General features: G+C 50.9%; 1 protein-coding gene across 1 annotated transcript in view; it reads left to right on the top strand.

The window, feature by feature from the left end:
* Positions 1–27453, top strand: part of CMIP (c-Maf inducing protein) — a gene marked incomplete at its 5' end in the record, with an annotated part of 76557 nt that overhangs the window by 4656 nt on the left and 44448 nt on the right. Inside the window, 2 exons of the mRNA XM_037040326.1 lie at positions 20022–20183; positions 24808–24849. Coding sequence (XP_036896221.1) covers positions 20022–20183; positions 24808–24849 — 204 coding nt within the window. The remainder of the gene's footprint in view (positions 1–20021; positions 20184–24807; positions 24850–27453) is intronic.

The raw sequence follows: 27453 nt of genomic DNA, 5'->3' as shown, positions 1-27453 counted from the left end.
CTTCTCCCCAGCAGGGTTTCCCAGGCTCCTGGGGCAGCCACAGGTCACCCCTGTCCACGGCTCTGTCTGTCCCCTGTAGAGAGTAGGAAGGTGAAAAAGAATGTGGGATTCATGTATGTGTGTGAGAGAGGTCAACTGTGTTATAAGTGCATGTGTTTATTTGGGCCTCAGTTTTCTCCTCTGTGAAATGGGGATGATACTAGGACCTCGCTTATGGGGTCTTTGTGAGAATGAAATGCTCTGTCATCTGTGAAGCATTTTGAAAGCAGCCCCACAGGAGCCAGTGCTGTGGGAGCACATTGCATACACCCTTACCGGGGCAACTCCTGTGTGTCGGTGGGTGAAAGCAGCCTCCTTCCTAGCCCCCCCTCCCCTCGCATGGCGCCTGTAGGAACTGAGGATGGTGGGAAGTCTGTTCTGAGGGGCCTGCCTGGAGTGGGCCTTGGGGTGTTTCTCGGGCATTTAAGTGCCTCCTGTGCCTGGCACTTCAGGTACATTAGCTCCCTTAATCTCACACTGGTTCTGCAAGGCCTCTGCTACCCCATCTCATAGATGAGGGGACCAAGAATCTAAGGGGGTAAAGGACATTGCTAAGGACAGCAGCTCCTAAGGATGTCACAATCTAGCTTCCACATTAGGCTCTGGGCGAGCCCATCCTATGCCCAGAGCCCCCACTGAGGCTCAGTAATTGTCAGGAACTCCAGTGGGCAAGCGGAGTTGGAGAACTCCACTGGAGTTCTCCAGTGGAGAACCAGAGGCTTGGAGGCAGAGACCACAGAGGCTGGAAGCCTAGGTTCTCCTCTCTCATCAGGCTACCCCCAGGGGAAGGATGAACCCCTCACCCCCATTCCCATGTAGGGAGAGAGGCCCCAGCTGGTGCCGAAGTTCCTGGGGAATAGGTCAGAGGGACAAAAGGCCCTTGAGCCATCCCTGAAATCCCTCTGGAACCCAACCCCTTTCCCCTCCTGGGCCGAGGCCTCTTCTCCTGGGGAGGAGCCATGTCTAGTGCTGTGGCCTGAAGATAACTTTCTCTGCCCAACTGCAAACCCCTCTGAGCGCACATCCCCCAGCACATAAGCCCTGAGTCTTCCTCCATCCCTCCCCCAACAAAAAACAGCAGGTGGCCATCACTGCCATTAGCGGTTGATCCCTCCTGTGCCAAGCATGTGCCTCCCTGTTGAGTCCTCACAACCCTAAGGAGAGGCTTTGTCCTCCCATTTCCCAATTTCACAGATGTGGAAACTGAGGCTGAGAGGTTAAGCCCCTCATGCAGGTCACACAACCATTAGATGGCCAAGCTGGGGTTGAATGCAAATTCAACTGATTCTAGAACCTAGGATCTTACCCACGGAGAGCGTGGCTCCCACCTGTACACATGTGTGAGCGCCCACGCGTGCACACACCAGACTGCTCCTCGTACCTGTGAGCTTACACTTCCCGCCTGTTCCCTCTCTGCCTTTCCTTTCCTATGACTTGCATGTTTAGGGCCTGGGTATTTTTTGTTTGGGGAGGTATTTCATGAGGGCTTTACGTTTTTCTCTAAGTCTCACAAACGTCACCATGAGGACTATGTGAATAAACCTCTGACTTAGCACTCCCCTGCTTGTTGTGGGTGATGGCCAATGCCCTAACCCACCCTGCTTGTGGCATAGCACACAGTCACGTCAGACCACCTGTCCTCAGCCTGAGAATGTCAAGCTCAGCAACAACCCAGTTCCACACCTGCCCCAAATATGCTACATCACCTGTGTCCTCATATTCCAGCCTCAAGGCTCTGCATGCCTGGACCTCACCTTGTTTCGAACTCCCCTGGGCATGGGGCCAGCGCCCTTCAGTGTGGCTCCTGGCTGAGCTCACCTGCTCTGGCCAGGATGTCCCTTTGCCTAGAAGGAAGACGGTGGCCCCTGTTTCACCCCTCTATTACTTATATGATGGCCTCGCCCCTCTGCTCTCTGCACCTCGCCCCCTCCCCTGTCTCCTGCTGCCTTTCTCTGCCTTTTACAATGATCTGTGATCACGAAAACATCTTTACGGCCACATCAAGGACAGCAACCACTCTGTTCCTACCGGTCCCCGCTGATGACTGATTTTACTCTCACGTGCGCCCTTCAGGTCCGTCCACCTTTGCACAGGCCTCCACAGACTCGCACTTGTGGGGCCCTTGGGCTGTTGCTGTTTTTCTCGTTTTGGTAATGCAGACATGACTGTCCCCCATATTAAAGCTTTTACTTCTTTTGGACCACTTTTTTAGGGCAGATTTCCAGAACACTGGTTACTGGGCAGCGTTGGGGTATTTTTTGGTGGCTCTTACCATATATTGACAATTTGCTTCCAAAGAATAATGTTTGCAGTGCCTAAGGGTTAGGGCTCTGGTCCAAACTGCCTGGGTTCAAATCCTGGCTCCACCGTCACTACTGGCTGTGTGACCCTGGACTAGTTACGTTCCTCCCTGGGCCTCCTTTTCCTCCTAAATAAAATGGGGTTATTGTAAGACCAAGGTCATTAGGTTATTGTGATGATTAAATAGGTTAATAGCTTCAAAGAACTTAGAACAGCACCTGTCATGTGAGTGAGCATTGGATCAGTGTTAATTAATCCTGTTCTGCTTTACAGGTTAAGGGCCCCATTTCCCCTCTGTGTAGAAAGGCTGTAGAGGCCAGCTGTGGAAGAAGGGCACGGGCGTGGCTCCTGTGCCAGCACCCCAAGTGGGCCATTGCAGGCATCACTAGTCGATCACGGTACTCCCTCGCTGAGGCAGAGCTCTTCTCAGCATAGCCCTTGCTGGTCCACCTGAGTTGACAGGCAGAGTGAAAACTTGCCACCATCCCTGTTCTCATGACCTCCTACTCCCGTGGTCATGAGCGTCAGCTGTCCTGCCCCTGAGAAGGAAGGTGAGCAGGGAAGCAGGACAAGGATGGCCGGGAGGTGGCCTCAGTGCTCTTATTGGCCCAGCCACAGGTCGGCTTCCTCCAGGTTGAGAAGTCGGGAATTCCGTGGAGATTAATTTCTGGCACTCGGTCAAAGAGGGCTTTGTGACCGCCTAAGAGGAGATCAAGGGATTCTGTGGAGCACCGGGCAAGGAGGGGCTTTCCCTCGAGGCAGGAGGCCTAGCACAGTCCAAGATTTTGGAAGGGGCCTCGGCGGGTGGTACAGCTGGCAATGGCACTGAGCCCCAGAAAGCCCAGGCCCTTACAGAAGCCAGTCTAGCCAGGCCCCATCAGCACTGATGCTCAGTGGCACTAAGGGGAGGCCGCGGGGGCCCAGGCTTCCTGTCCCCTGGGAAGGCCATGGTCTTCAGTGACTCCCAGCCACAGCTCATGCCCCTTGGCATGTCATCAGGGACCCTGTAACTAATAACAAGGGAGGCTTCAGGGATTGAAACTAACAAGTGGCAGAGGGCAGGGCAGCCTGGGAAGCAGAGCTTCATGCTCTCGTGGGCTTTCTTTGCTATAGATGGAGAGAACAGTTGTTAGGTGCCTACTAACCCCGGGTGCTGTGTGGGGGCTCTCATGTGTGCGATCTCTCACAGCCTTGTCAAAGGTTGGTCAGAGTCACCTTGGAGGAGGAGCTGGAAGAGCAGAGGGCTTGTCCACATTGCACAGCTAGAACCAGGCAAAGCTGGGATTCGAACCCAGGGTGGTGGGTCTCTGAACCCAGCCTCCTTCTTCTGGTGGGAGGTGGCACCGCTGTGGACCTGGAGAGGGTGGGGACATAGACATGGAGGCCCATCTAGGAGCCGCAGAGGCAGAGAAGCCTCAGGCAAGCATCAAGCCCTGGCAGCAGTCTCCACTGCCAGCATGCTCTCTGGAATAGACATGGGGCATTTTGGCCTGTTTTTTAAATAAAATTTTCATTAAAAAATAACATACATAGAGAAGAGTGCACAGATCCAGAGAACACTGCCGGATCAATCGACTGCACCAATGTAACTGGCTCCCTGATCAAGAAACAGAGCATGACTACCTCTGAGCAGCCCCCTTGCCCGCCCAGTCCCTACGCTCCCCTCTCGACCCCCACCACAAGAAGCTGTGACCCTGTCTTCCAGCAGCTAGACCAGTTTTTCTGTATCTGGACTTTGTATAAATAGAATCATACAGGCTGTACTCTTGTGCCTGGCTCCTTTGACTCAAAATTCTGTTTATAAGATTTATTCATGCTGTTGTGTATAGCGGTAATTTATTCATTTGCTTTGCTGGATGGTGTCCTGTTGAGTGAATAGGTTATTAGTTTGTTCATTCTGTTGTAGAGAGATGCTTCCAGGTGGACTATTACCTAAAATTGTTCTCTTGCCAATAGAACGATTGGCAATGGAACGATTATAAACGTAACTTTTGGTGAACGCACGTCAGCATCCCAATGAGCATAGACCCTGAGGCCGCCACAGGGTCCCCTTTAATGGTTGCTACCCCGCAGTTTTCTGGAGTGGTCCTCCTAATTGATGGGCCTGCTGGCAGTGTAGAAGAGTCCCAAGACACAGGGTATTTTAAAACCACATTTATTTAGGTTTTCTTTTAATACTGAAAAGGACAGAGAGAACAAATAATTCCCTCTATCCATAAACCTCTGTTAACATTTTTAAGTGTTACAACATCAATCTATAATTTACATGTAACAGAACACACACATCTTTACGGCTGGGTGTGGTGAGTTTTGACTGTCGTAGTCACCTGAAAAACAACCACCCAAACCCCTATCACCCCAGAAAATTCCCCATCCCCCTTTCCAGGGAGCCCCTCCTTCCTCCCCAATACCCTTTGGTAGCATTTAAGACAAATGAATGTTAACACCTATGTGGTAATTCTAAGGAGTATAGGAAGGTATGCAATGCATAGTCTCCTTCTCCCCCAAGTCCATTTCCGAAACGCCGCAGTGCGGATAGGGTTAATAGATCCAGGGGGCAGGGAGGGGGGCCTTCCCCAAGGTTTTTATGGATATTCCTTTCTCAACACCGCACAGATTTTATTCCCCACACTGTTGTGTTCCTTGCCTCTTCACCCATTAGTTACATTCGGTGACGAGCTCTCTGTAGCAGCGCTCACAGATTCACAGATTGCCTTCGTTCCCTTTTATGCTTTTGTAGTATTCCATTCAAAAAAGGGTCGAGCTGGATGGGACTTCAGACTTCTCACGAAAACTGTTGTCCAGATCGGGAAACCGAGTTTCTGAGAAGCACAAGCGTTTGTTGAACACCAACCTAATCAGTGGGCCAGAAACAGTGAGAGGTACTTTGCTCCCTAGTCCTCACCCTTTGAGTTCCTCCAACCATCCCCACTTGAAAGGGCAAGAACCTGGAGCCAGGGTACCTGGGTAGAATGAGCTGCTGGGGACACAGTGAAGCACCTGGGTCTATGCTCTGTTCCTGGGACCCCAAAGCTTTCCCTCCACCCTCCTGCCCCAGCCAGAGCTTCCCTAGCCTCCACCAGAGTGCCAGCCTTGGGCTTTGGGACATGCTAGACACCCCCACCCCTTCCATGTAAAGATCTTCCCAGGGGCTTGGGGATGGCGCCTGACCACGGGCTCTTCAGACAGCCAAGAAAGAAGTGCATTGTGGGAGTTGCTTTTTCTCTAAACAAGGAAAGGGGGACCAGAGAGTGTGTGTGTCATCCCACGCATGCTTTGATGGGGGCTGATGAGTCACTGAACCATACAAGGAAGTTTTTTTCACGTAAATGGTTTGCGGGTGAACTTGTTTTCTGCCCTTTAAGGCAGAATTTTTTCTCTATTTCTCTCTCTTTAAAGGAGTTTTTAAAACATAAATATGAAGCAGTGTCTTGGCTAGCAAGACCTTTTGTTCTACAGAAGTCTGCAGCGGGTCCCTTTTGGAGTGGGTGGTGGGCAGCACACCCCTGAGATAGGTGGGGCTGCTGGTCAGTGTTTGGCGGGGCTGTGGCAGGGGCCCCGGCCTCACAGGGGAAGGTGGCCTGCCCTCCTGTGTTTGAGGCCCTTGCCCACCTGTTGGCTCAAAAACAAGCAGTGCCTGTCCCCACAGAGGAATTAGGTCCTTGCCTCTCACGGTGGTGAGAAAATACCCAGTGTGGCAGCCAGCTCAACTCTCTGAGGGGAGAGGTGTTTAGAGAGAGGCTAACTGACAGGAAGACAGGGGCAGAACCACCGTAGTCCTGCTTGCTAGGTGACCCTGGTGTCTTCCTAGAACCAACAGACAGTTTTACAGAAAGCTCTGACATGGAGAGAGAGCCCCTTCTGAGGGACCCGGAGCTGCCCCTGACTGAGCCTTCTGACTGGCGGCAGGAAGCCAAGGTTGTTGGTTGCTGGGTGGGGGCTGGATTGGGCAGGTGCTTGAAAAAGACCCTGTGGCACAATGGGCTGAATCTGATTTCCGGGCTGGAGCAGATGTCTGGGGCTGAGTGCATGGAGCCCAGAAAGCACACCTAAGAATTCAAGGGCCAACTCAGCCCTGGTCAAAGGTGGCACACTTGAGCCGCCACAGGCACATGTTGGCTCCTGAAGCCTTTGTCAGTGTCTGCATTAAACTCCCCCTGCCAGGATGGACCCCCCCCCCCCCAGGGGTTTTGAACCAACAGTTCAGTGGTTTCCAAAGAGGGGTGCCCAGACCAGTAGCATCTGCGTGGCCTAGGAACCTACTAGAAACACAAATCTTTTTTTTAAAATATATTTTATTGATTATACCATTACAGTTGTTCTATTCCCCCCCTTCATTCCCCTCCACCCGCACACTCCCTCCCCCACCATTCTCCCTCCCTTAGTTTATAACCACGTGTCTCAAGTTCTTTAGATTCTATATTTCCCCCACTATTCTCACCCTCCCCCCTGTCTATTCTACCTACCATCTATGCTATTTTCTGTGCCTTCTCCCCCCTTCTCTTTGTCTTGTGAACTCAAAGGTTGGGGGGGGATAGTGCAGCAATTGTGTTTTGCATGCCCTCAGGGTGGTTCTGATACACACCACAGATGAAAAACCACTGTAATGATTTGCTGAAACTACAGTAGACATTTATTGAGCTCCTATTGTTTTCCATTCCTGTTATCTTATGTAGGCCATACAATGTCCCTGGGAGGTGGAGATTATATCCCCATTTTACCAACAACAAAACTGGCTCTTAGGTTAAATAATTTTCCCATATGTCTGAACCAGAATTCAGACCCAGGCCTGAGGCTCCTTCTGTGTCCAGACCCTGTTGCTGGGTGTCTCTTGACCTGAGATCAGACATAAATGGCCGAATGCATCTGTAGCTTTTAGATTACTCTGCCTCGTCTCCTCCATTTATGCAGGTAACTTAGACTTCACCACGATGAGCACCCTCCAGGTGCTGCTCCCAAGCTTCACCTTGGACTCCCCCTGTGCAAGGAGCGTTCTCAGTGCTACTGAGGGGCCTTCCTCAGCAAGGAAGGAGCAGCCACCATGTCATTCCTCCCTCCTCACGAGGCAGGAGTACGTCTCGCCCCAGACTCCAGCGCACCATCACTGCCTAGCTGGCTACACGCGCTGGGGATCAGCCTTAAATTAATTGACGAGGGAACTGGGTCCTCTTCCAGGGTGCTCCTAAATTAAGGCCCTCTGTAGAAGGAGCCGTGGCTGCAGCCTGGAGGAGACAGCCCAACACCGAATGGAGCCGAAACAAAGGGATGAGCAGATGCGATGTCCTCTGAAGCATTGGAAGCACTAGATAAAGTTCGGAGTCAGATAAACAGCGGAGGCTCCTGTGGAGATGCTACCGTCTTGAGGCAGTGCAGGGAACTCCTTATTTGGGATAGAGACTTCTCTTTCTGTGCCCAGAAGAAACAGCCTTGTGCTGGTCTTTGCGTGTCTGGAGAGCAAAACTCGCCAGGGGCCTAGCCCTCCCACATGGCAGATGAAGAGCAGTGTCTGGTACAGTGTTTGCATTTTTAAATTTGTTTCGTGGGTTGTTACGACTTGGTGGGGGGGGTTCCTCAGAAAATGGCATCTCCTATTAATGATTACTGAGAGGTCCACTGCAGTCTTTAGTACTAGGTTTAGGTTCTGCACGGGGCTCCCAGCCCCAGTAACGTCATTGGAAAATGATAGGATCATCTTAAACAGAACGTTTAAAAGGTGGGGTCTCCTGCACACCTTGGGTGTGGAAGTGACTGTGTCACATTTGTCATTAAGGTAAGGCAGGACCCATTTCTGGATGTTTGGAAGCCTGGGGAAGACAGGTGGGCTGTGTTCGTGGGGACCCTGGAGGTATATGCTGGAGCTAGGGGGCTAACGCTGGGCAGGCAGTGGCTCTGGGGCTCCGGGGTAGAGCTCTAGCCAGGAGGGGAGTGCCGGTCACCGAGGTGTGGCGGTCACAGCGGTCCAAAGGCAACTGCTAGAAAGACCTTTGAGAGAGTTTGCACGGAGCACTGAGGGTAGACAGGAGGACATCTGTTTGTTTCGTTTTCATTTTCTAAATGAATATGTTCCCTTTGCCTCGTGGTGCTTAAGGTGGTTTACGAAAACACTGTGTGGGAAAATCTGCACTAATTGATACAGAGCGACTTCCACCAGGTGTTAGAGGAAGAAAGCAAGAGGCAGAGACCTAGGTATCATGTGATGTCCTTTTTGTAAAATGAGATGAGGAACACAACCACAGAAACTGAGGACAAAATAAATCTCTGCACATGTGTGTTGGATTATGTGTGGCTGTGGAGCAGGATCTAAGCTGATAGATACCAGGGGCCAGTGGACTCTCCAGCCCGCTGCCCACTTTTTTAAATGAGGGTTTTATGGGCCCCACCCACTCATGCCACAGCAGAGTGTGGCTGGAAAAGCCTGGAGTGTTTGTTGTCTAGCCCTTCACAGAAAATATTTGTGCGACCCTGATACATGTCTCGGAGTTAGCATGGATTCAGAGGTGAACATGTATGAGATAGGCTAGCATCTGCACTTTTATACTGGTGTGTGTGTGCACAGCAAGAGAACACATACAGTGATGGTCAGCAACATGCAGACGTGCAGGCCATGAGCCCACCTGACCGTGTTCTTGTGCACTTTACTCTCTTCCTTAACACTGTTCTGTATGTTTTAATTTATCAGTGAACATGTATTATTTCAAAGCCCAGGTAATCTAGAACCCTCACAGGTTGGAAATAATAAGATCTCAGTTACCCTCCAGCTCTTTCTAAGGAGGTGGGATTCTGACCAATTTGATAATTCTGTGGAAGGAACAGAAACTGATCCCAATTTCTGAAATCTTTGGGGATTTGTCTTTATTTCTTTTCAATTAAATGCACAGTGCATGGATATGGCTCCCTGCAGTGCTTTGAAACAGTATAGATAAAGCTGAAGTTCCTCCTTGCCCTGCCCTGCCTCCACCCCAAGCTACTTCCTTCCCCCAGGAAGACAGCTGTCATCAGCTTGACACGTGTCTGCCCCCCCCTTATATGTTAGGTCCATGAATGTGCAGCCCATGCATGTAAGTGTATATGAACACATAGGTACGTGTGTGCTTTTGCTTCTACACTTCACACATCATGAGGGTGGAATCCTTGGCAAGTCTCTCATCCTTCATTCTTTTTTTCTACTCTCTAGTATTATACACCGTGTACGTGGACCACAGCTTGTTTAAGCATTTTTCTGTTGACGGTCAGTCAGGGGTTCTCTGGTCATCCTTACTGTTTCTCAGAGGTGAACTGTCTTTAATCAAGAACCTACTGAACTCAATAGCCACCATTTATTGTGCACCTACAAAGGGCAGGGCATTCAACATGAAATACCACATTTAACCTTGTCAGCATATGCAAGAGGCGGATGCTATCGTTAGCCCGTTTACAGCTGAGGGGTCTGAGGTTCAGAGAGGTGGTATCATTTGCCAGAGGCTGCACAGCTGACAAGTAGCAGAATGGAAATCTGGGTACAGATGTGTCCCACTCTTGGTTTGTTGTACTGCATACACCTTGGAGCCAAAACAGGGCCGCTCCTGAGCCTCTACGTTCGCAGGAGTTTAAAGGCTGGTGGGGGAGGCGAGTGAGCAAAGGGCAGTGAGGGTGTGGTGTTGGGTGTGCTGAGCATCTGACTGGGCTCCCCCCTCCTCCCCCAGCAGCACTGTCGATGGTACTCCCTAGCAGGAGAATGGCCTCCCTGGGATTAGGGCCGTGTGGAGACAGGAGAGCGTTTCCAGATGCAGAGAGCAGGTCCGGGGCTGTGTCGTGACTCAGGATAGTGAGGCGGCCCTGAGGAGGGGTCCTGCTTCAGACAGGCAGTTGGGACCTGGAGCACATCACTGTCCCCCTCTGTGTTGTTGTGAGGTCCTCATGTGTACGGTGTAGGTTGTGCCTGCCCCTCAGACCGGGCCGGCAGTGCTGACCCCTTGCTGCACACTCAGTCATCCGGGGATTTTGAATGTACTTCCATTTAATGTGGTAAAATGTGCATAACATGAAATTGACCATTTTAATCATGTTTAAGTAGCATTAACTTTCACAACATTCACACTGATGTGCAAACAACCAGCACCATCATCTCCAGAACTTTTCCGTCTTCCCAAACTGAAGCTCTGTCCCCAGTGAATACAAACTCCCCACTCCGCTCCCCCAGCTCCCAGCACCCACCATCCTGCTTTCTGTGTCTCTGACCCTGACTCCCCTAGGTCCCTCATGTGAGCAGAATCATACAGTATTTGCCTTTTTGTGACTGGCTTACTGTCCTCAAGGTCTGTCCCTGTTGTCGTGTGTGTCAGAATTCCCTCCCTCTTCGTGGCTGAGCAATCATGGATGGATCTTCATCATTGGTGGGTATTTGAGTTGCTTCCACATTTTGCCTCTTGTGAACAATGCTGCTGTGCACATTGGTGTTTAAACATACTTTAAATTATACTATGACCCCTAAAATACAGATGCCTAGGCTCGACTCCACCCCTAGCACCCCTCTGGTGGGATTGACCTGTGGGTAGACTCTGTTCATGGAATATTATTAAGCCCCCTCAAGTGGTTTTGATGCCTAGCCAGGTCTGAGAACCCTGAAACAGTTGTTTTGGGATTAGCACCTAGCTCCATGCCTGGCCGTAGGAAGCTCTACCAGGGGTGGTCATACACCAGGTGTATGACCTCAAGCTATCTACCAGAGCTCTACCAAGCTCTGTCCAACCTCCGGCCCACAGGCCACATGGGACCCAACACAAAATTGTAAATTTACTTAAAACATTTTGAGATTTTTTTTGTGATTATGTGTCGCGCTGTATTTAATGTGTGGCCCAAGACAACTCTTCTTCCAGCGTGGTGCAGAGACGCCAAAAGTTTGGGCACCCTGCGCGCCAGGCGGTCGCTGGCATGGTGGGGATTGCTGTCAGCTCACGTGGGGCCCTCGTCAAAGGAAAGGGGGCTCCCTTTGCGTCGAGCCGGAGTTTCCCTCGTGACCCCTCTTTGCCAAGGACCCCAGGTTCACCCTGGTGTCCTGCCTGAATTGAATTCCTCCCAGGGAGGACCGCTGTAGCTTCCCTGGGTGACCAGGTGGCTCCTCTCCACACCGTCGACGCCATAGGTGTCCAGGTGTCCCTGCCCAGCCTTTCCTGAGGCAGTGAAGGACCTCTAGTTACAGGCCTGGGGAGGCAACACCAGCATTTCTATCCCCTGAGGAGCACGAAAGAGATTAGGGGAGGGGGGTGCTTCAGGTCTTTTCCGGGAAGACAAAACCCAACGAACTCCAGACTGAGGATAAGCTGGGAGAGGCCGGTGAGAGCAGGGGCACCTGTGTGCTAATGCCCTCTCACCCGCAGCCCCAGAGGGGCCCCAGCTGCCACCTTCACCAGGAAAAAGGGTTGGAAGGGTCAGTTCAGTGACTGAAGCAGAGCAGTGGAGCAAATAGGCCAGGTCTCCTGGGCTCCTTCTGTCCTTTGTGGCTCACCAGCTGTGTGAGATTCCCAGGGCTGCTGTAACAAAACTATCGCCCACTGGTGGCTTCTTGTGGTTGCTACAAATCTGGCGTTCCTTGGCTTGTAGGTGCATCACTCCAGTCTCTGCCGCCATCTTCCCATGACCTTGCATATGTGGGGGAGTCTTCAAATGGCCTTTTTATAAGGTACCAGGGTTAGGTTTAGAGTCCACTCTAATTCAGCATGACCTCATTTTAACTTGGTGGCAGCTGTAAAGACGTATTTCCAAATAAGGCTACATTCAGATACCAGAGGTTAGGACTTGGATATATTATTTGGGAGGATATAGTTCAACCCACAACACCAGGTGTATGACCTCAAGCAAGGTGTTAGTCCCTCAGTGTGCCCTTCTGCTCTGTACCATGTGGAACAGAGTGAGAACATGTGTCTGCCTCGTAGGGAGTAGCAAATGAGGCATGTGGGTTAGGGTTCAAGATCATCATTCTTATCTGGAATCAAAAGAGCAAGCTCCTCGACACCCTGACTCTGAGTTGGAATGTGCCTTTTGGCAAGCCCCCCCCCGCTCCCCCCCCCCCCCCCNCGCACCCCCGCCCCCCCCCCCCCGGCCCAGTGGTTCATACACACAGGAGCATCTGAGGAACACTGGGGGGGGCAGGGGATGATGTAGTGCCTGGCACAGCAGAAGCACTTCATACATGTTTGGCATTATTTCCGATTTGTATTTTCCCTTTTACAAAAACTGAAAGCACCTTCCATGTGCCCCAAGTGGTTCCAATTGCTGCACAGGACAGTAAAGAAACAGACAAGGCCCCAAGAAGCCCGGAGCTGAGTGAGAACAGTCACATACTATTTTAAAGTGGAGTCAAATGGATGTGTGAGGCGATTGGATGTTCCCAAAAGTGCAGCAGGCCCTAAACGCCTGGGAGGATGTGGTCCTCTGCTGGGAGACTGGCACCAAGGCCAGTTCATCTCACCAGCTAGATGCATGGTTTCCTAGGCAACCAGCCGGCACCCCAGAGGTGATGAGCAGGACACTGTGTCCAAGTTCCTGCTGTTTCCTTGGATGCGGTAATGGCTGCGGGGAGACTGCCTCTGGTGGGCACTGAGGGGCTGAGTGGCCAGGCAGGCACTTCCCCCTCTTTCAAACAGATTGCCTGTCTCCCCAGCTCTGTCCGCTGGACACCCAGCAGCAGCCAGGGGGCTGAGGCCCAACTCCCTGATTTAAAGGATTTCTCACTTGTTTTAGCAGGAGGTGGCAGCAGTTGTCGGGGCGGAGAAAGCACGCAGCTGTACCCGCTGGAGTGGTGTGGTAGCTGGGCGCCCAGGACCCACAGCTGGTCTGGGTCCCCGTTCCAGCTCTGGCTCTTACTTGCAATATGACTTAAATTCTCCCAGCCTCGGTTTTCTTTTCTGTAAAATGGGGCTAATTATACCACTCACCTTGTTAAGTGGCTGTGAGGATTAAGAAAATCATTTTATACAAAGTGCTTAGCACGGGGCACAGCTCCTAGAGAGCCCCCCAAAAGTGTTAAGTTAGGCTCTTGTCACCACCCATGGTGGTCCTTCCTGAGCATGGTAAGCCCTGGACGAGTGGTAGGCCGTGTTGCTGTAATTAGCGGCGTTCTTAGAGTGAGGTGAGCTGTGCCTTACGCTCCAGCTGACAGGGCTGGGCTTCGTCTCATTTGTGTTGTTTCCTCACTCCTTTCCCCTCTGTAGAGGCAATGCCCAGAGCAGGTGTCCCTACACTTACCCAGAAAATCCTGAGTCCCCAGAGGGTAATCACTGATTAGTCCATCTGTCGGTTGTTGGGCCAGCAGGTGACACTTGAGTAATTGTGTTGGCTACAAGATCAAGACTTGAGGGCCAAATGGGCGGTTTGGGGATGACACACACAGGCAGCTCACAGCCTTGGGTTGTATCTTCAGTGCTAAAAGGATTTAGGGGAAGTCATTCTGGAGGACTAAAGAGAAGGCTAAAAATGCCCCCCTGACTAAGTGCCCAGGCCCCCAGCAGCATACTGGCCGCATCAGCATCCACAGCCCCAGAGAGTGTGAGCAGGTCGAAGGCCCCTGCCGAGGAATCAGGGAAGCCAGACAATTCACTTGGCCAACTGTCCTTCTCCCTGGTTGTGAAGGCACAATTGGGACAGCAGCCTGTAGACCTGGAGGGAAAGTTGAAGGAGTTGGGCAGGGGGACAGGGTGTTGCTCACATATTGGCCCCAGCAAATAAGCACTGCCTGAGTGATGGGAAAAAGCAGCAGATCATTGCTGGCCCTCTGGGGGCAGGTGACAGGAGGGACTCCAACACTTTAGGACAGCACCACCCAGTAGAATTTTATGCGGTGATGAAAACTTTCTGTATCTGCACCATCTGGTATGACAGCTACTAGCCACTCGTGGCTTTCGAGCAGCTGAAGTGTGGCTAGCGGGACTGAGATGCTGATTATTTAGTTGTAATTTATTTTAATTAATTGAATGTAAGTAGCCATGTGGGCCTGGTGGCTACCATGCTGGGAGCACGGCTTTGGGATCTCACTGGAAAGCAATTCTAAAAGCCAGCCCGGCTCTTCCCTGGCTTGTTTTCTGTGGCTCCAGAAGCTCCCATGCAGCCTTTCCTCTAATGTCAGGTGGTGGGAGCATGCGTGCTTGGGCGAGCCTGAGCCTCCAAGGCTGTAGCAAGCTGCGGAACAGCAGCCCCTACCATTGGGAGGCATGCTTCCAGCACATTCTGAGTCACACCTTCCCTGATGAGGAACACATTCCCAGTGACAGCTCATCTCTTGTGGAGGAGCCAGCAGACTCCGCTTCACCAGGCCCAAGAACCCGGTGTCTGTCGTTGCCTCTGCTGTGCGAGCAGTTGCCGGAGAGATGGCAGATGTTGCCCAGGTAACATCCCCTCCGTAAAGCAAAGAGTGAGAACTGCAACGGAGTGAGTGACTCTTCCTCACAGGAGACAGCAGGCTCCTCCTGCTGGCTCGGTTGCTTCAGGAGCTGGTGGGGCTTAGTCATGGATGCCGGGAGCCCTCCTAAGTCCTGCCTGCTTTGGACCATTCATTTTCCCAGGGCTTGGTACATGATAAGAATGAGAGCTGCTATTTAGCCAGAATTGGTGCTGGGTGCTTTACGTATACTATTTCATGGAATAACCATGGCAAAGCTTTGACGCTAGTTATTCTCACCCCATGTTGCAAGTGAGAAAAGTAGGGTACAGGTGATAGTCTGAGTTCCATGAGTACCGGCCTGTCCGTTTTGCTCACCTTAGTACTTAACACAGTGCTTGGCACATTGTAATAGATGGTTCCCAGTAACTTTTTTGGTTTCATTGGTTGACAGATGGGTGGATGGGTGGTACATGCATGGATGACAGATAAATGGATGGATGGGTGAAGTAAAGCTTAGCATTGAACTGAATGAGGTCCACTGATGTCAAAACCTGATTGCTTAACCACGGGACCAAACTGCCGCTGGCTTTGTCTGCAGTCCTCCTCTACCTGCCGAGGTTGGGATTTGCTTTACACACCTTAAGTGAGGTGTAATTTACATACAGTTAAATTCACCTGTTTAAAGTGTGTGATTTAATGATTTTACTAGATTTATAGAGTATGCAACTATCAGTGCGAGCCAGTTTAGAGTATTTCCATCACCCTTAAAGGTGCCCTTAGGCCTATTTGCCATCTGGTCTCCGTTGCCCTCCATGCTCCTTAGGCAATGACTGTTCCACCTTCTGTCTCTTTAAATTTGCCTTTTCAGACATTTCCGATACAAGGAATCATACAGTATGTCTTTTGCATCTGGCTTCTTGGTGTAATACTTATGAGGTTCATCCATACTGTAGCCTTTTTAAAAAGATTTTATTTATTTTCAGAGAGGGGAAGGGAGGGAAAGATGGAGAGAAACATCAATATATGGTTGTCTCCCCCACGCCCCCTACTGGGGACCTCGCCCACAACCCAGGCATGTGCCCTGACTGGAAATCAAACCAGCAACCCTTTGGTTCGCAGGCAGGCACTCAGTCTGCTGAGCTACACCAGCCAGGGCCATATTGTAGCCTTTTTACTACCAGATACTATTTCGTTGTCTGGATAGACCACATCTGGCTTATGCATTCCTCAGTGGATGGACATGTGGGTCATTCCCAGTTTGAGGCTATTATGGATAATGCTGCTGTGGACATTCCTGCATGTGTCTTTATGTAGAGTCTGTTTTTAGTTCTCTTGAGTAGATTTCTAGGAACAGAGTTGCTGGGTCAAATAATAAATTCATGTTTAATGTTTTAAGCAACTGTCAAACTGTTTTCCCACGATGTTACACTGGTTTACATTCCCACCAGCGATGCACAAGGATCCTGGTTTTTCCGCATCCTCGCCTGCACTTGGTATCACCTGTCTGTCTGGTTGCGGTATCCTGGTGGCTGTGAAGTGGAGTCGTGGAGTCTCTTTGTGGTTTGAACCTGCGTTTCTTGGCTGGCTCATAATGTCGAGCAGCATCACGCATTTACTGCTAGGCTGGGTTTTCACCTTTTCAGCCAGGGGTTGGCAAACTTGTCCTCCAAAGGGCTGGATAGTGAGTAGTTGGGGCTTTGTGGGCCATATTAACTTCTGTCACATGTATTTTTTCATCACCCTTAAAAATTTTAAGACCATTTGTGGCTTCTTTGCACAGAAATAAGCAGGGAGACAGCTTAAAGGCCCTGTCAAAGGATTCCAGCAGCCTCTCCACTCTGGACATGACAAGAGGTTACCCATCCCTCTTGAAGAAGTGGGCTCAGTGGGAAGACTGCACTGTGAAGCTAAGGGCTGGGCTCCTGGGAGCCTGGCAGTCAGGGTCCCCAGCCCCACTGTGACTTATCACCAGATGAGTTCATCGGAGTTCCTGGGGTGAAACCTACTAATGTGTCACCCAGGGTAGAGTAACTGGTCCCCTGTGGCCCTGGATGGACCTTTCTCTGCCTGTCCCAGAGTCCAGAGCCTCTTCTGGGAACCGGTGGCCTGCCTGCAGCCATGACTTTGATGTCACAGATGCACTTCCCCCTGCTGTTCCCACCAGCCCCTCCAGCTGCTCCTCTACTCCCTGGTCACCTGGATCCTGGGCCACCAGGCATTCCTGACCCCTTCTTCACAGTGTCTCTTGATGAATCTGTCCTTCCTCTCCACCACTTGTGCTGGTCCTGGTTGATGTGATAGAAAGAGGGAGGCTTCTGGAGTCTATGCAAGCCAGTTTTGATTCTTGAGTTGCCCTTTTTAGCTGCCTGATCTTGAGCAAGCCATGTCACCTCTCTAGTCATGATAGTCTACGTGTGAACAGGACACTGTCGTCCTATAGCAGAAGCTGCAGGCACCCTACTCTCTCAGCAGTCTAAGAGTCTGCTCCCAGGGCTGCTCTGTCTGTGGCAGGCCCCCAGCGCCTGGAGCTACTGTGAGGACGGAACGAGACGATGTTCATAAGTGCCTAGCACAGAGCCTGGTGTGTACTACGTGCTCATTGAATGCTAGCCCTTGTTACCACCCCTAGGACCTTCTGGTTTTGAATGCAGCCTCTGTGACCACTGTTCTGGGGCTACCTCTTAAGGGTTTGGGTTCCAGAGGCATTTGTGAGAGAGCTGTTGCCAGTGAGCGCCAAGGCTGAGCACAGCTGTGAAGGGGCTCTTCGGAAGCTGCATTGGGGCTGGTGGCACCCAGTGGACCCTTCTGCCGAGGTTTGCTGCTCTAGAGTCTTGGTGTGTCTGAGTGTGGCCAGCAGGGGACTGTACTCACGACCACCCACGCCATGGGCTGGCTGGATTCAGTTAAATTTAAATGAGAGTTGGCTGGAGCAATATTCATCAAAGATTAATGGTGGCAATTTCTAAGATGTGGGATTTTTGAGGCCTTTTAATTTATCCTGTTTGTGTGCTTTTCATCATGGTTTAAAATTCTTACAATAAGCACACATTGTTTTCACCAAAAAGTGGAGTCATTGTTCTTTCGAAAGTAAATGACTTGCAGGTGATCAGAAGAGAAGGCCCTTGAAGCTCAGTCCACGCTCGGATCCAGAATCTGCTGTGGGGAGATGGGAGGGAGGGTGTCATCGTGGTTTTCTTTGGGGCCTGATAGATGGCAAGCTTCTGTGGCCATTTCATAGTTGTTTGAAAAGCAAGCAATTCTCTGGGCACAAAGCAAAACCCCAACGTTCAGGACCCAAAAGAGTTTTCATCCATGGAGGGATTGGGTTCTGCCTTGGGAACGGTCTCCACTGCATGAAGCTTCAGGCACTTGGTGTTTGCAAGGATCAGTTGGGGTGGGTCAGCTGATGGAAACTAGGACCGAGTCTGGTTAAGGTCTCAGGAAGCCCAGAGAACTGGGTGTGTCTTGTCTTTAACGTCAGCAAGCACTCAGTGTCACCACCATCCTCATCAAGACCTAGTCACTATTCATTAGCCACCCACCCCTGAGAGCGCTTGCAATGGCTCCCCCCGCACCCCCCGTCCTGCGTCCAAAATGATGGACAAGGAGATGGGCTGTTCTTTTCCCCTCCTCCACCTGATGAAAATTATGCTGTCTTCAACCTTTGGGCTCCTCTGTCCTTCTTGGCCCCCTGAGAGGGCCTGTCCCTCTCAGGTTCTTGATGGGGAATGGGTGACTGGGCCAAAAGCCATAAGACAAAGAGAGAAGGGGTGACGGACAGAGGGAGTGGCTGTAGTGTGTGGTGGGGGAGAGGTGAGTTGACTTACACACAAGGACCAGGGCAGCGAGGGGAGGTGAACTCTGAGTTAACTGTGGGTGGTGGTGGTGGTGATGGGGGTGTGATTAGCAAGTAAGAGGCTCCAGAACATCATGAGGTGTGAAAAAATGAGAGAAGGCAAATGGGGTGCTTTTTTTGTATTGCTGTGGATTCTACATTTTATCTTTTTTAAGTTTTTCAGAAAACACTAATGAAGTATCCGGGTTCCCCTTTTTGTTATTGGTGGTGGCTTTGCTTGGACTGTGCTTTTGAACGTAACTCCATACAGAGTAGCCCATGTGGGTCCAGGATTTATGAAGGTTACACATTTCAAGAGGCTGCAAGGTATTTTCATGCCTGATCTACAGAGAGGGAACTGAGGCTCAGTGGGTGAGATGCTTTTATAGGTAGAGTCAGATGTATCTGGCTCTGGGCTCTACCTCGTTCCACCCCGGTGCCCGCTCAGCCCAATTTCCTACCCAGTTTGATAAGGACTATGTCCCCAGATGCATTGAGTTCCAAGACCACATTGTAATTCTTCACTCAGAAGCTCAGTGGTCAGGGAGACTCTGGTTGCCTTGGGGGCCAGTGGGAGACCATGACCTCCTCTTCTTCCTCCTCCTCCTCCTCTTCCTCATTCAGACTTTGGCTTGGAGATTGTGACATGTCACTCCAGCTGGCTGCTGGCATAGTGACACTAAAATTAGGTTTTCCCTACAGAGTAGTGCACTTAATGAAGGAATTCGTCCCAATAGAAAGAGAGGATAGAAAGAAAGAGAGGCTCCCCAGCAGGCTGAGACGGCGGTGGGGGTGGGGATTTGGCTGGGACCTCAGCCTTCTGCCTCTGAAGGCCAGGCTCCTGTTTCCATGATGTCAGAGAGGCGGAGCTAACTCAACCTCAAATGAGGGAGACAGCAGCCCTTGGCTTCAGCTTCGCAAGTAGCTCCTGAGCCAAGGTGAGAATGCTCCCATCTTCCTCACTAGGTGGAAGCTGAAGGTGGCCTCATGTTCCCTGGGGGCCATCTTGGGCTCTGTCCCCACCTGGCTGGATGGAGTTGAATTCTTTGCCCCCGGTCTGTCTGTCCTGTTTCTTTGCTGAACCCCTCTCCAGGGGGACCTCTTGGGAGCAGATGAACAGAAGCAGTGCTTCTAACCCAAAGAAAGTCACTTTGTGGACCCACGCATATTTCCACTTCTATTGGCTTTGAACACTCAGGAAGTAAGTTTGGCAGAAGATGCGATCTAAAAGAGAAATCTCTCTCTCTCTTTTTTTTTAAGGCACTGGAAGTTGTATTGAAATTACTCTTCTGTATTCAGGAAGCCTGGCCACAAACACAGGGCAAGACTCTCCTTCCTTTTTCAGGTGTCCATTTCTCACAGGCAGAGAGTGGTCCACACTGACACTTTCTTGGGAACTTTTACAGCTTAATTCAACTGATTCTTTGATCATGTTGTATCTACTGGCATCGATATATCAATAACATGTTTGTGTCTCTTTCTCCTGACCAGAAAAAAATTTACAAATACAAGAAAGTCCTGAGTAACCCAAGCCGTTGGGAGGTTGTCTTGAAGGAGATCCGAACTCTGGTGGACATGGCCCTGACATCGCCCCTGCAAGACGACTCCATCAACCAAGCCCCACTGGAAATCGTCTCAAAACTGCTCTCAGAGGTAAGATGCTTTCCCTCACTGGACTTTGCACCTCGCTGCCCCCTATTTAAATTATTTTATTTCCCTTTATCTCCCCTGCTCACCATCCCTCAGCCAGAATTGGATTTGAGTTTATGAAATTTCTCCGTTGCTTAAGGAGGTGAGCGGTTCCCCTAGCTATTTGAGGGTGTTGAAAAGGTTTGCCCACTGCTCCCAGGGGCCACTGAGCTGTCCGGGGCCTGTGGCAAGGATGAAGGGACAGCTACCTGTCATGCCTTATGACCAAACAGGATGGCACGTGGTAGTGGTGTGGTTATGGTCTTGGCCCTGAGGCTGGGCTGCTGGTGGTGATGGTGATGATGGCTGAATCAGAATTCTCTAGTTCACTGCCAAGTGGGCGTGCATCCAGGAAGCCCCCAGACTGTCCTTTCTTCTAGCACCCGCTGTAGGGGCTGGTAGTCCTGGCACTGGCCCGCCTCAGTGCCAGTGGTCTAGGCAATATGGTTTTCTGCCCCAATCACCCCCAACAGCCTACAGCTATATTTTGTTTGTCTCGCACAGGATTTTTAAAATCAGGAGATTTCACGACAAAATGGGGATTTCCTAGTTCTCTTTAAAAACAATCAGGAGATTCGGCAGCACTTTGCAGCTGGCGCTGCTCAGTGCCACCCGTCCGAGCCATCTGCGTTGCCAGGCGGCCCCGCGCTTTGAGTGCATGCTGGGTGCCAGGCGCCATTCTGGGCTTTCGGGGGAAGGCAAGCCCCTGCCCTCCTGGAGCTTGTGGCCTGGCAGTGGGGCAGACAAGTGAGACTTAATCCGGGAGTCAGTCACGCTGTTCCTTAGAGGGCAAGGGGTGCTAGGAAACACACTTCTGTTTACTCTGTTCCAGGCGCTATTCTAAGCTAAGCACTTTACAAATATTAATAATAGTCCTCGTTTACTTGCCCACCTGGCCCCTGGGGACACTAGAGTTGATGGCTCCTGCTTTAAATTATGCATGGCCACCAGAGCGACACTTCTGTCCCCTTCTTTCTATCCCCTCTCTTGGAGGTGGCCCCTGTCTTCTGACACCCTGCTTCCTTGAGTAGCTTCTGCACCCCCCTTGACTTCCACATAAGCTCCCTGCTGCCTAGACCTGGCCCTCTCTCCGCAGGCCTGGATTGCTCACTCTGTTGGCCCAGGAAACCGGCCCAGGCCCTACATGTCTACAGACTTGAGAGGGTCCTTCACCCTGGGAGGAGGTGGGGGTGAGAGATGGCAAGGGGCGGTAACAATCACAAGCGGAAGAGCAGAGGATGTGTCCTCAGTGGGAGACCAGCCTTGTTCCACAGAGGAGTTAACACTCGGGCCCTGAAGGGAATGGCGGTCAAGGTCTATAACTTGAGGCCGGATGCTATGTGCCCAACCTCAAGTCCTGACTTCCCACCCTGAGCAGGGCAAGGGTAGGCAGGCCAGGGGCTGGCCTCACACGGAGGAAGGGGACGGCAGCTCACCTTTGGTGAGCAGCCGCTTTGTGCCAGACAGGCACCAGGTGCTACGCACCCAGCATCTCTTTGCTACACATCCACCCTGAGAGATGGGCCTTGCTGTCTCCATGTCACAGATGAGGAAACTGAGGTCCAGTGAAACTGATCTGCCAAGTAAGCAGTGGGACTGGAAATTCCATTCCACCTTGGGGCTGTCTAGTTCTTTCTACAAGACCACATTGCCCTCCCCTTCTGCCCCACCAGCGCTGGCCACCATTATAAAGTCAGGCTCATTGTCAGGATGAAGGTAGAGGTGGCAGGATTTCTTTCCCGCCTCAGGTATGCTTCGTGTGGCTACATGCCCGTGGGCCTTTGCATTACTTCCCCAGCTTTCAACCAATTGTCTCAAAGTCAGCTGATTGCCAAGTGGTTGAGGGGAGAGATAAAGGCATTAAAAAAATAGTAGAAGCTTGCATTTGCTGCATACCTACTGTGTGCCGGGCTGGGGTCAGTATTATTCACCCTGTTTTACTGAGAACAACTGCCATTGGTAAGGGACGGACCTGGGACTGTAGCGCAGATGGCACCTCCTCCAGTAAGGCTTACCACCTCTCCAAGTGACACACTTTTTCAGTACTCGCTCTGTGACGACCACTTTGGCAGGACTTAGAGCTGATTTTCACATTTCTTCCAGAGACCCTGCAGGCTAAGTATTAAAATGTGTGGAAGAGTCAACAGAGGCTCCACAAGGTTCGGTTGTCTGCCCAGGGTCCCTCGGAGAAGGGGTAGGCCAGGGCCCACGCCCAGGTCTGCCTGGTGGCAGAGCTCAGGCTCTTCTGCACAGATGTGACATGAACTTGCATTGGTAGAGGCTTTTCAGCGAGGGGGAGACTCACCTGTGTGGGACAGTGGTTAGAAGCAAATGTGTGGAGTCACAAAGACCTAGTTCTGTCCTCAGGAGCTAATTGGCCTTGGGCAGGCTCCTGGGCTTCTCGGTACCCAGTTTTTGTCAGTGAGCTGGGGCTCAGATGAGCGCCCATTTCACAGACATGAGGGCCGATGCTCTAACACAGAAACGGTGTTGGCACTGTGCCTCACAGTCAGGGGGTGTTTGGGAAACAGTCACACTTTTACTGTCCTGGGAGATGTTTGAGATCTTGGCCTCAACACTGGCAGCTACACATCTGGACGGCATGGGTGGAAAAGCAAATGCATTCTCCCTCCTCACCTTTTTTTGTTTAGACTTTATGGGGCTAGATTTTTTATCTGTTCTCTTTACTCAAGTTGTTTCTGAGGCCTGCTGCTAAGAGGCTCCAGCCCTCACGTAAGCAGCCAGAAGGTGGGCAGGAGCCCGAGGGATGGAGGGGGAGGAGAGAGCTGTTAGGTGGCAAACAGTGCTGAGAAAGGACCATCCATCCACCAGCCAAGCGAAGTGGGCATCCCCTGACCTCCCAGGCCTCTGTTGAGTTGAGCGTGTGGAGTGGCCAATCAGCTTGGGGTTCAAGTGTTCCCTCTAAGCAGTGGCTTTTAATGAGCACTCGCCACCAAGGGTTGAAAATGGCCTTGGTGGAGAAAAGTGTCCCTGCAGAGTGGCATGGGCTGCCATCGGTGACTGGCAAAGGAAATGGCCTCTGTGCTCACTGAAGGCTCTTCCTGGAAAGGTGCGGAGTACGGTGAGGGGCAGGCTGGCTCCACTGAGCCGGAAAGATGGAACTGCCATTTGTGTAGGCTGAGCACCATGGCTCAATGGTTGGGGATAGAGGCTTTGGAACCCTCCAACTATTGACTGTGTTCCCAGGTGAGCACCTGGACCTCTGAGTCGCAGGTAGATCACTGTTGAGGGGATAGTAGGAAACAGTGGGAGAACCTCCATGAGAAAGAGAAATGGGTGGGATTGGTATTACAGAGCTCTGATACAGAGCCTGAAGCATATGAACTTGTAGTTAAAGGGAAGAAAGACCAAAGCCAGGGTTTTGCCTGCAATAGTCTGCCCTAAGTGGGAGACTCGAACTGCAACATCCTCAAAAAAAAGGCATTGGAATCCATAAAACATCCTCCTGAATGTTCCCTGATTCTAAGCATTGCAGCTTTCTCCATGGGAACCTGGAGACTCCTGCAGCTCAGACACTGACCCTGGCTCTGTGTCCACCTTCATCCCTTGGCAGCCAGGTGAAAACAGGCTCAGCAGCTTCAGCTCTGTAAACATGGTGACTATCCCGATACCCCTGAAACTTGTCCAGGTGGAGGGTGCCGGGGGCTTTTTCTAGACGAGTCAGCCTTTCTAGTTCACTGTCCAGCGAGGAGGCATCTTTCAAGCAACATCTGTGACTGTTAGAAAATATGAATTGAAACCAAAGAGAGCCCACGTCCACCAAGACAGACAAAACGGAACACACCCTGAAACTAGCAAAAAAAGACAATGGCGGCTGTTTCTGAGTTTTCCTGTGGTTTCTTGTTCATTGCGTGTTCATTGCTTTCCTCACTTGCTTACTCACGGGATGGGAGTACAGTTACCCGTTGTGTAAGAAAATTCCAGATTGGTGGGGGGAGGGGTAGGCACTAAAAATTAAGCAAGTTTAATCCATTTAACCTAATATTATTTTTGAAAGTTAACTGTTAGCATTTGAATTAGCTACAGGATCTTGGGCCAACTCATAGAACACCAGTGTTCCCTAGGAACCCAGTTTGCAAACTGCTGAGATGACATACACGCCACTCCTAAGACTGTCATGGAGTCAAAACTTAAGTCTTCTTCACATGTTTACTGTGAACCATTCTTCTGGCTTCCGAGTGGCATCACTATGACAAGGGCCAACCACAGGTTTGAGCCCTGTGCATATAGACCCCCTCCCAGCAGCCTGAAGAGGGTCCCATTGACAGAAGAAGAAACTGAGTCTCACCGAGAAGTGATCTGTCCAAGGTCACGTAGCCCACAAGCTTCGAAACAGCAACTAGGAAACGTGATTCCCCTGCCCTAGGGTGTACTTCCTGTCCAGCTGTGCCTTCCGGGGTCTTCTGATCTGTGTAGTTAAGGAAAAGCGACAACAGTGCTCTGCCCGTGAGGCCGGAGCTTTGTGAAACTCAGCAGACCTTTGAGATACAAGTGTTCCATCTTGTTAATGTTTGGATTTTTTTGTTTTGTTTTGTTTTCTTCCTGCTTTCTGCGTTCCATCCTTTAGAACACAAACTTGACTACCCAGGAGCATGAAAACATCATTGTGGTAAGTCTCTGACCACCCCTCTCCCTCTGTCCTCTGCTCGATGCCCAGGCCCACAGATCTTCCCGGGTTTGAGCTATTCTCAAAATTCTGGAGGCACCCATGTCATCCTTGCTCAGCATTCTCTTCTCTCACAAGCCAGACATGTCTCCCTCCCGCTTTTGCACATTTCAGAGCCCCAGTTGATTTGGGGGAGATGTAATTATCAGTCTTTGAGGTTTGTAGAAAATGTGTCTTAATTGCTTCCTCCCTCCTGAGTCTGCTGAAGGCGTTGAAGGCAGGAGATAGCAGAGACCACATAACCCATTCAGAGGCAAAACCCGTAGTGGAAAGGTAACCCAGTCTCTCTCCTGCCCCAGACCATCTCCTAGTTAATCCACAGATGGAACCTGGACTTAATTCCCTCTGATGTGCAAAGTGAGGTGATACTTTCTGGGAGCATGTTTGGGGCAAAATATCTTTCTGGGTTAATTTTCAGCTATGAAACATGGCTCTCACTAGGGAGAAGAAAAAAATTAATTTGCACCCACTGCGTGCCAAGCACTGTGCTGTGTCTTTGAATCCACAGATAACTAAGACAGCCCCTGCTCCTAAGCAGTTCATCTTCATTGAAGGAAGACAAATGAAATCATTGCAAAAATAGAGGCATGTGGTGTAGAGAGTGGAGTGATAAACTCACCTGGGAAAGAAGCCAGAGGGCGTCCTGGGGGCAGTGATATCTGTCTGCACTGGGTTTTGAAGGATCAACAGGAGTTTGCCAGATGGCAAAACAGAGTACAATCATTCCAGAGAGAGGAAATAAAATATGAACAGAGATTTAAAGCATCGTGGTAGTTTTTGGAAACTTTAGCATTGCTGGAGCATAAAGCATAAGGGAGTGGAAAGCAGGGAGGCAGAACTTGAAATGGAAGCAAGAAGCAGAGGCCTGTGAGCCTGGAAAAAGACCTGGAACACTCCCCTGCTCAAGAGGTCCCACGGCTGCAGCCTCTGAACCAAGGGCAACATCCCAGACACCAAGCCTCTCTGAGCTGAGTTAGGGCTTTGGGCGCCCACCAACTTGGCCCAAGCTAGCCCAAGGGAGAGAATCACCCTCCTTACCCCAGGTGGGTCCTGTCGGCTCCAGAGGAGATAAGCCCTGGGCCTTTTATTGCTGAGAGTAAAGGTAGCAGCTTCTGTGGAGCCCAAACCACGGCATCTGGTACATAGTAGGAACTGAGTGGGTATTTGTTAAAAATACAGAGGTTTTCCCTGTGTTTCCAGCCTGGCCACCCATTGCCATCTTTGGCCAGAACAGGGGAGCATCAACTGGGGCACCCCAGGTCATCCACCACCACCTTTCTCTGGTCTACTGTTCTGAACAAAGTAACGAACATTTGTTGACATGCGAGTGCAGGTGTGTGCCAAACACTCGTCTCTATTCCGTAGACGTACAGCTGCCACTGAGGGATTTACTATGTGCTGGGGGGAACCTGGCAGGTCAACGGATAATCAAAAAATGACATGGTCAGAAGCTGACATTTGTTCTGGGTGTTAGAGGAGCACAGAGGACAGACACCTAACCTCCTCTGTCAGGGAGAGTGCTGGGAGGAAGATGACAGAGGGCTTCCCGGAGGAGGTGAGCAAACTCAGTCTTAAAAGATAGATAGGAGCAGTCCCAGGAAAGGCAGTCCATGCAGGTAGCCCAGCACAAGTAAAAGCAAAGGCGTGAGACTGGCTAGTGGAGGAGCAGACGGGACTGTGGGTGCCAGGGAAGGAGTTGGGATCTTCCTCTCCCTCCGCCAACCCCCTGTGGGTCCCACGGTGCACCTTGGCCCTGGAAAGGAGGGGCAAGGGCTTTGGACTTAGGACAGGGCTGGGAGAGAAATTTGGTAGCCCAAGAACTTATATGCATGACCCACGGATATGAACAAACGTCTGGGGATGCCTGAGGGAGTGGGGGCTGCTGGGTGGAAGGGGGGAAAAGGGGGCAAAGTGAGTTCAATCGTCATACCATAATCAATAATATACATACATTTTTAAAAGACCAGGAAAAAAATTTTTGTTCAAGAAATCCGGGCTGCATTTAGCCAGCTAGTTTGGCTGGGCTGACGCTTGATTGGGCTGGGTTGGGCTTCCCTGCTTATTGAGGATGCCTGAGAACAGGGAAGAATTTGATGTAGATTTGATGAAGAATCTGGCCTTCAGCCCCCTGCCCGCCCTCCCTTCAGTGGTCTTTATTCCCGATGCTGTGTTCATTATCATGAAGTCCTCTGTGGCCTCCTTTCATTCCAACAATTATACTGTCTGATTTGACCTGTTGGCAACTCTCCTCTCCCAGTGGGGCTTGGTGGTTTTTAATGTACTTATTTTTCGTAAGCACTTTTATAAGTAATTTGAGTTAGCATCCGTGCAATAGGTGATGGTTGGTGGGTGACAGTTGAAGTGTCACTGGGTGAGGATGGACCTGGAGGCCAAATGCCAGCTGCCTTCCCCATGCTGGTGAAGAAAGTGGGTTTAAAGCTGAATGGGGGTTCAAGTTCAGAGCCAAAGCAGACCCTGGGCCCACCTCATACTAGCTGTGACCTTGGGCAAGTAGTGGAATATGTTTACCTTTTATTTAATTTTATT

This window comes from Sturnira hondurensis, unplaced genomic scaffold (assembly GCF_014824575.4).
Source record: "Sturnira hondurensis isolate 20B ecotype Veracruz unplaced genomic scaffold, ASM1482457v3 Scaffold0002597, whole genome shotgun sequence".
In the NCBI taxonomy this organism is placed as follows: Eukaryota; Metazoa; Chordata; class Mammalia; order Chiroptera; family Phyllostomidae; genus Sturnira; species Sturnira hondurensis.
This window is presented reverse-complemented; position numbering and strand designations above follow the sequence as displayed.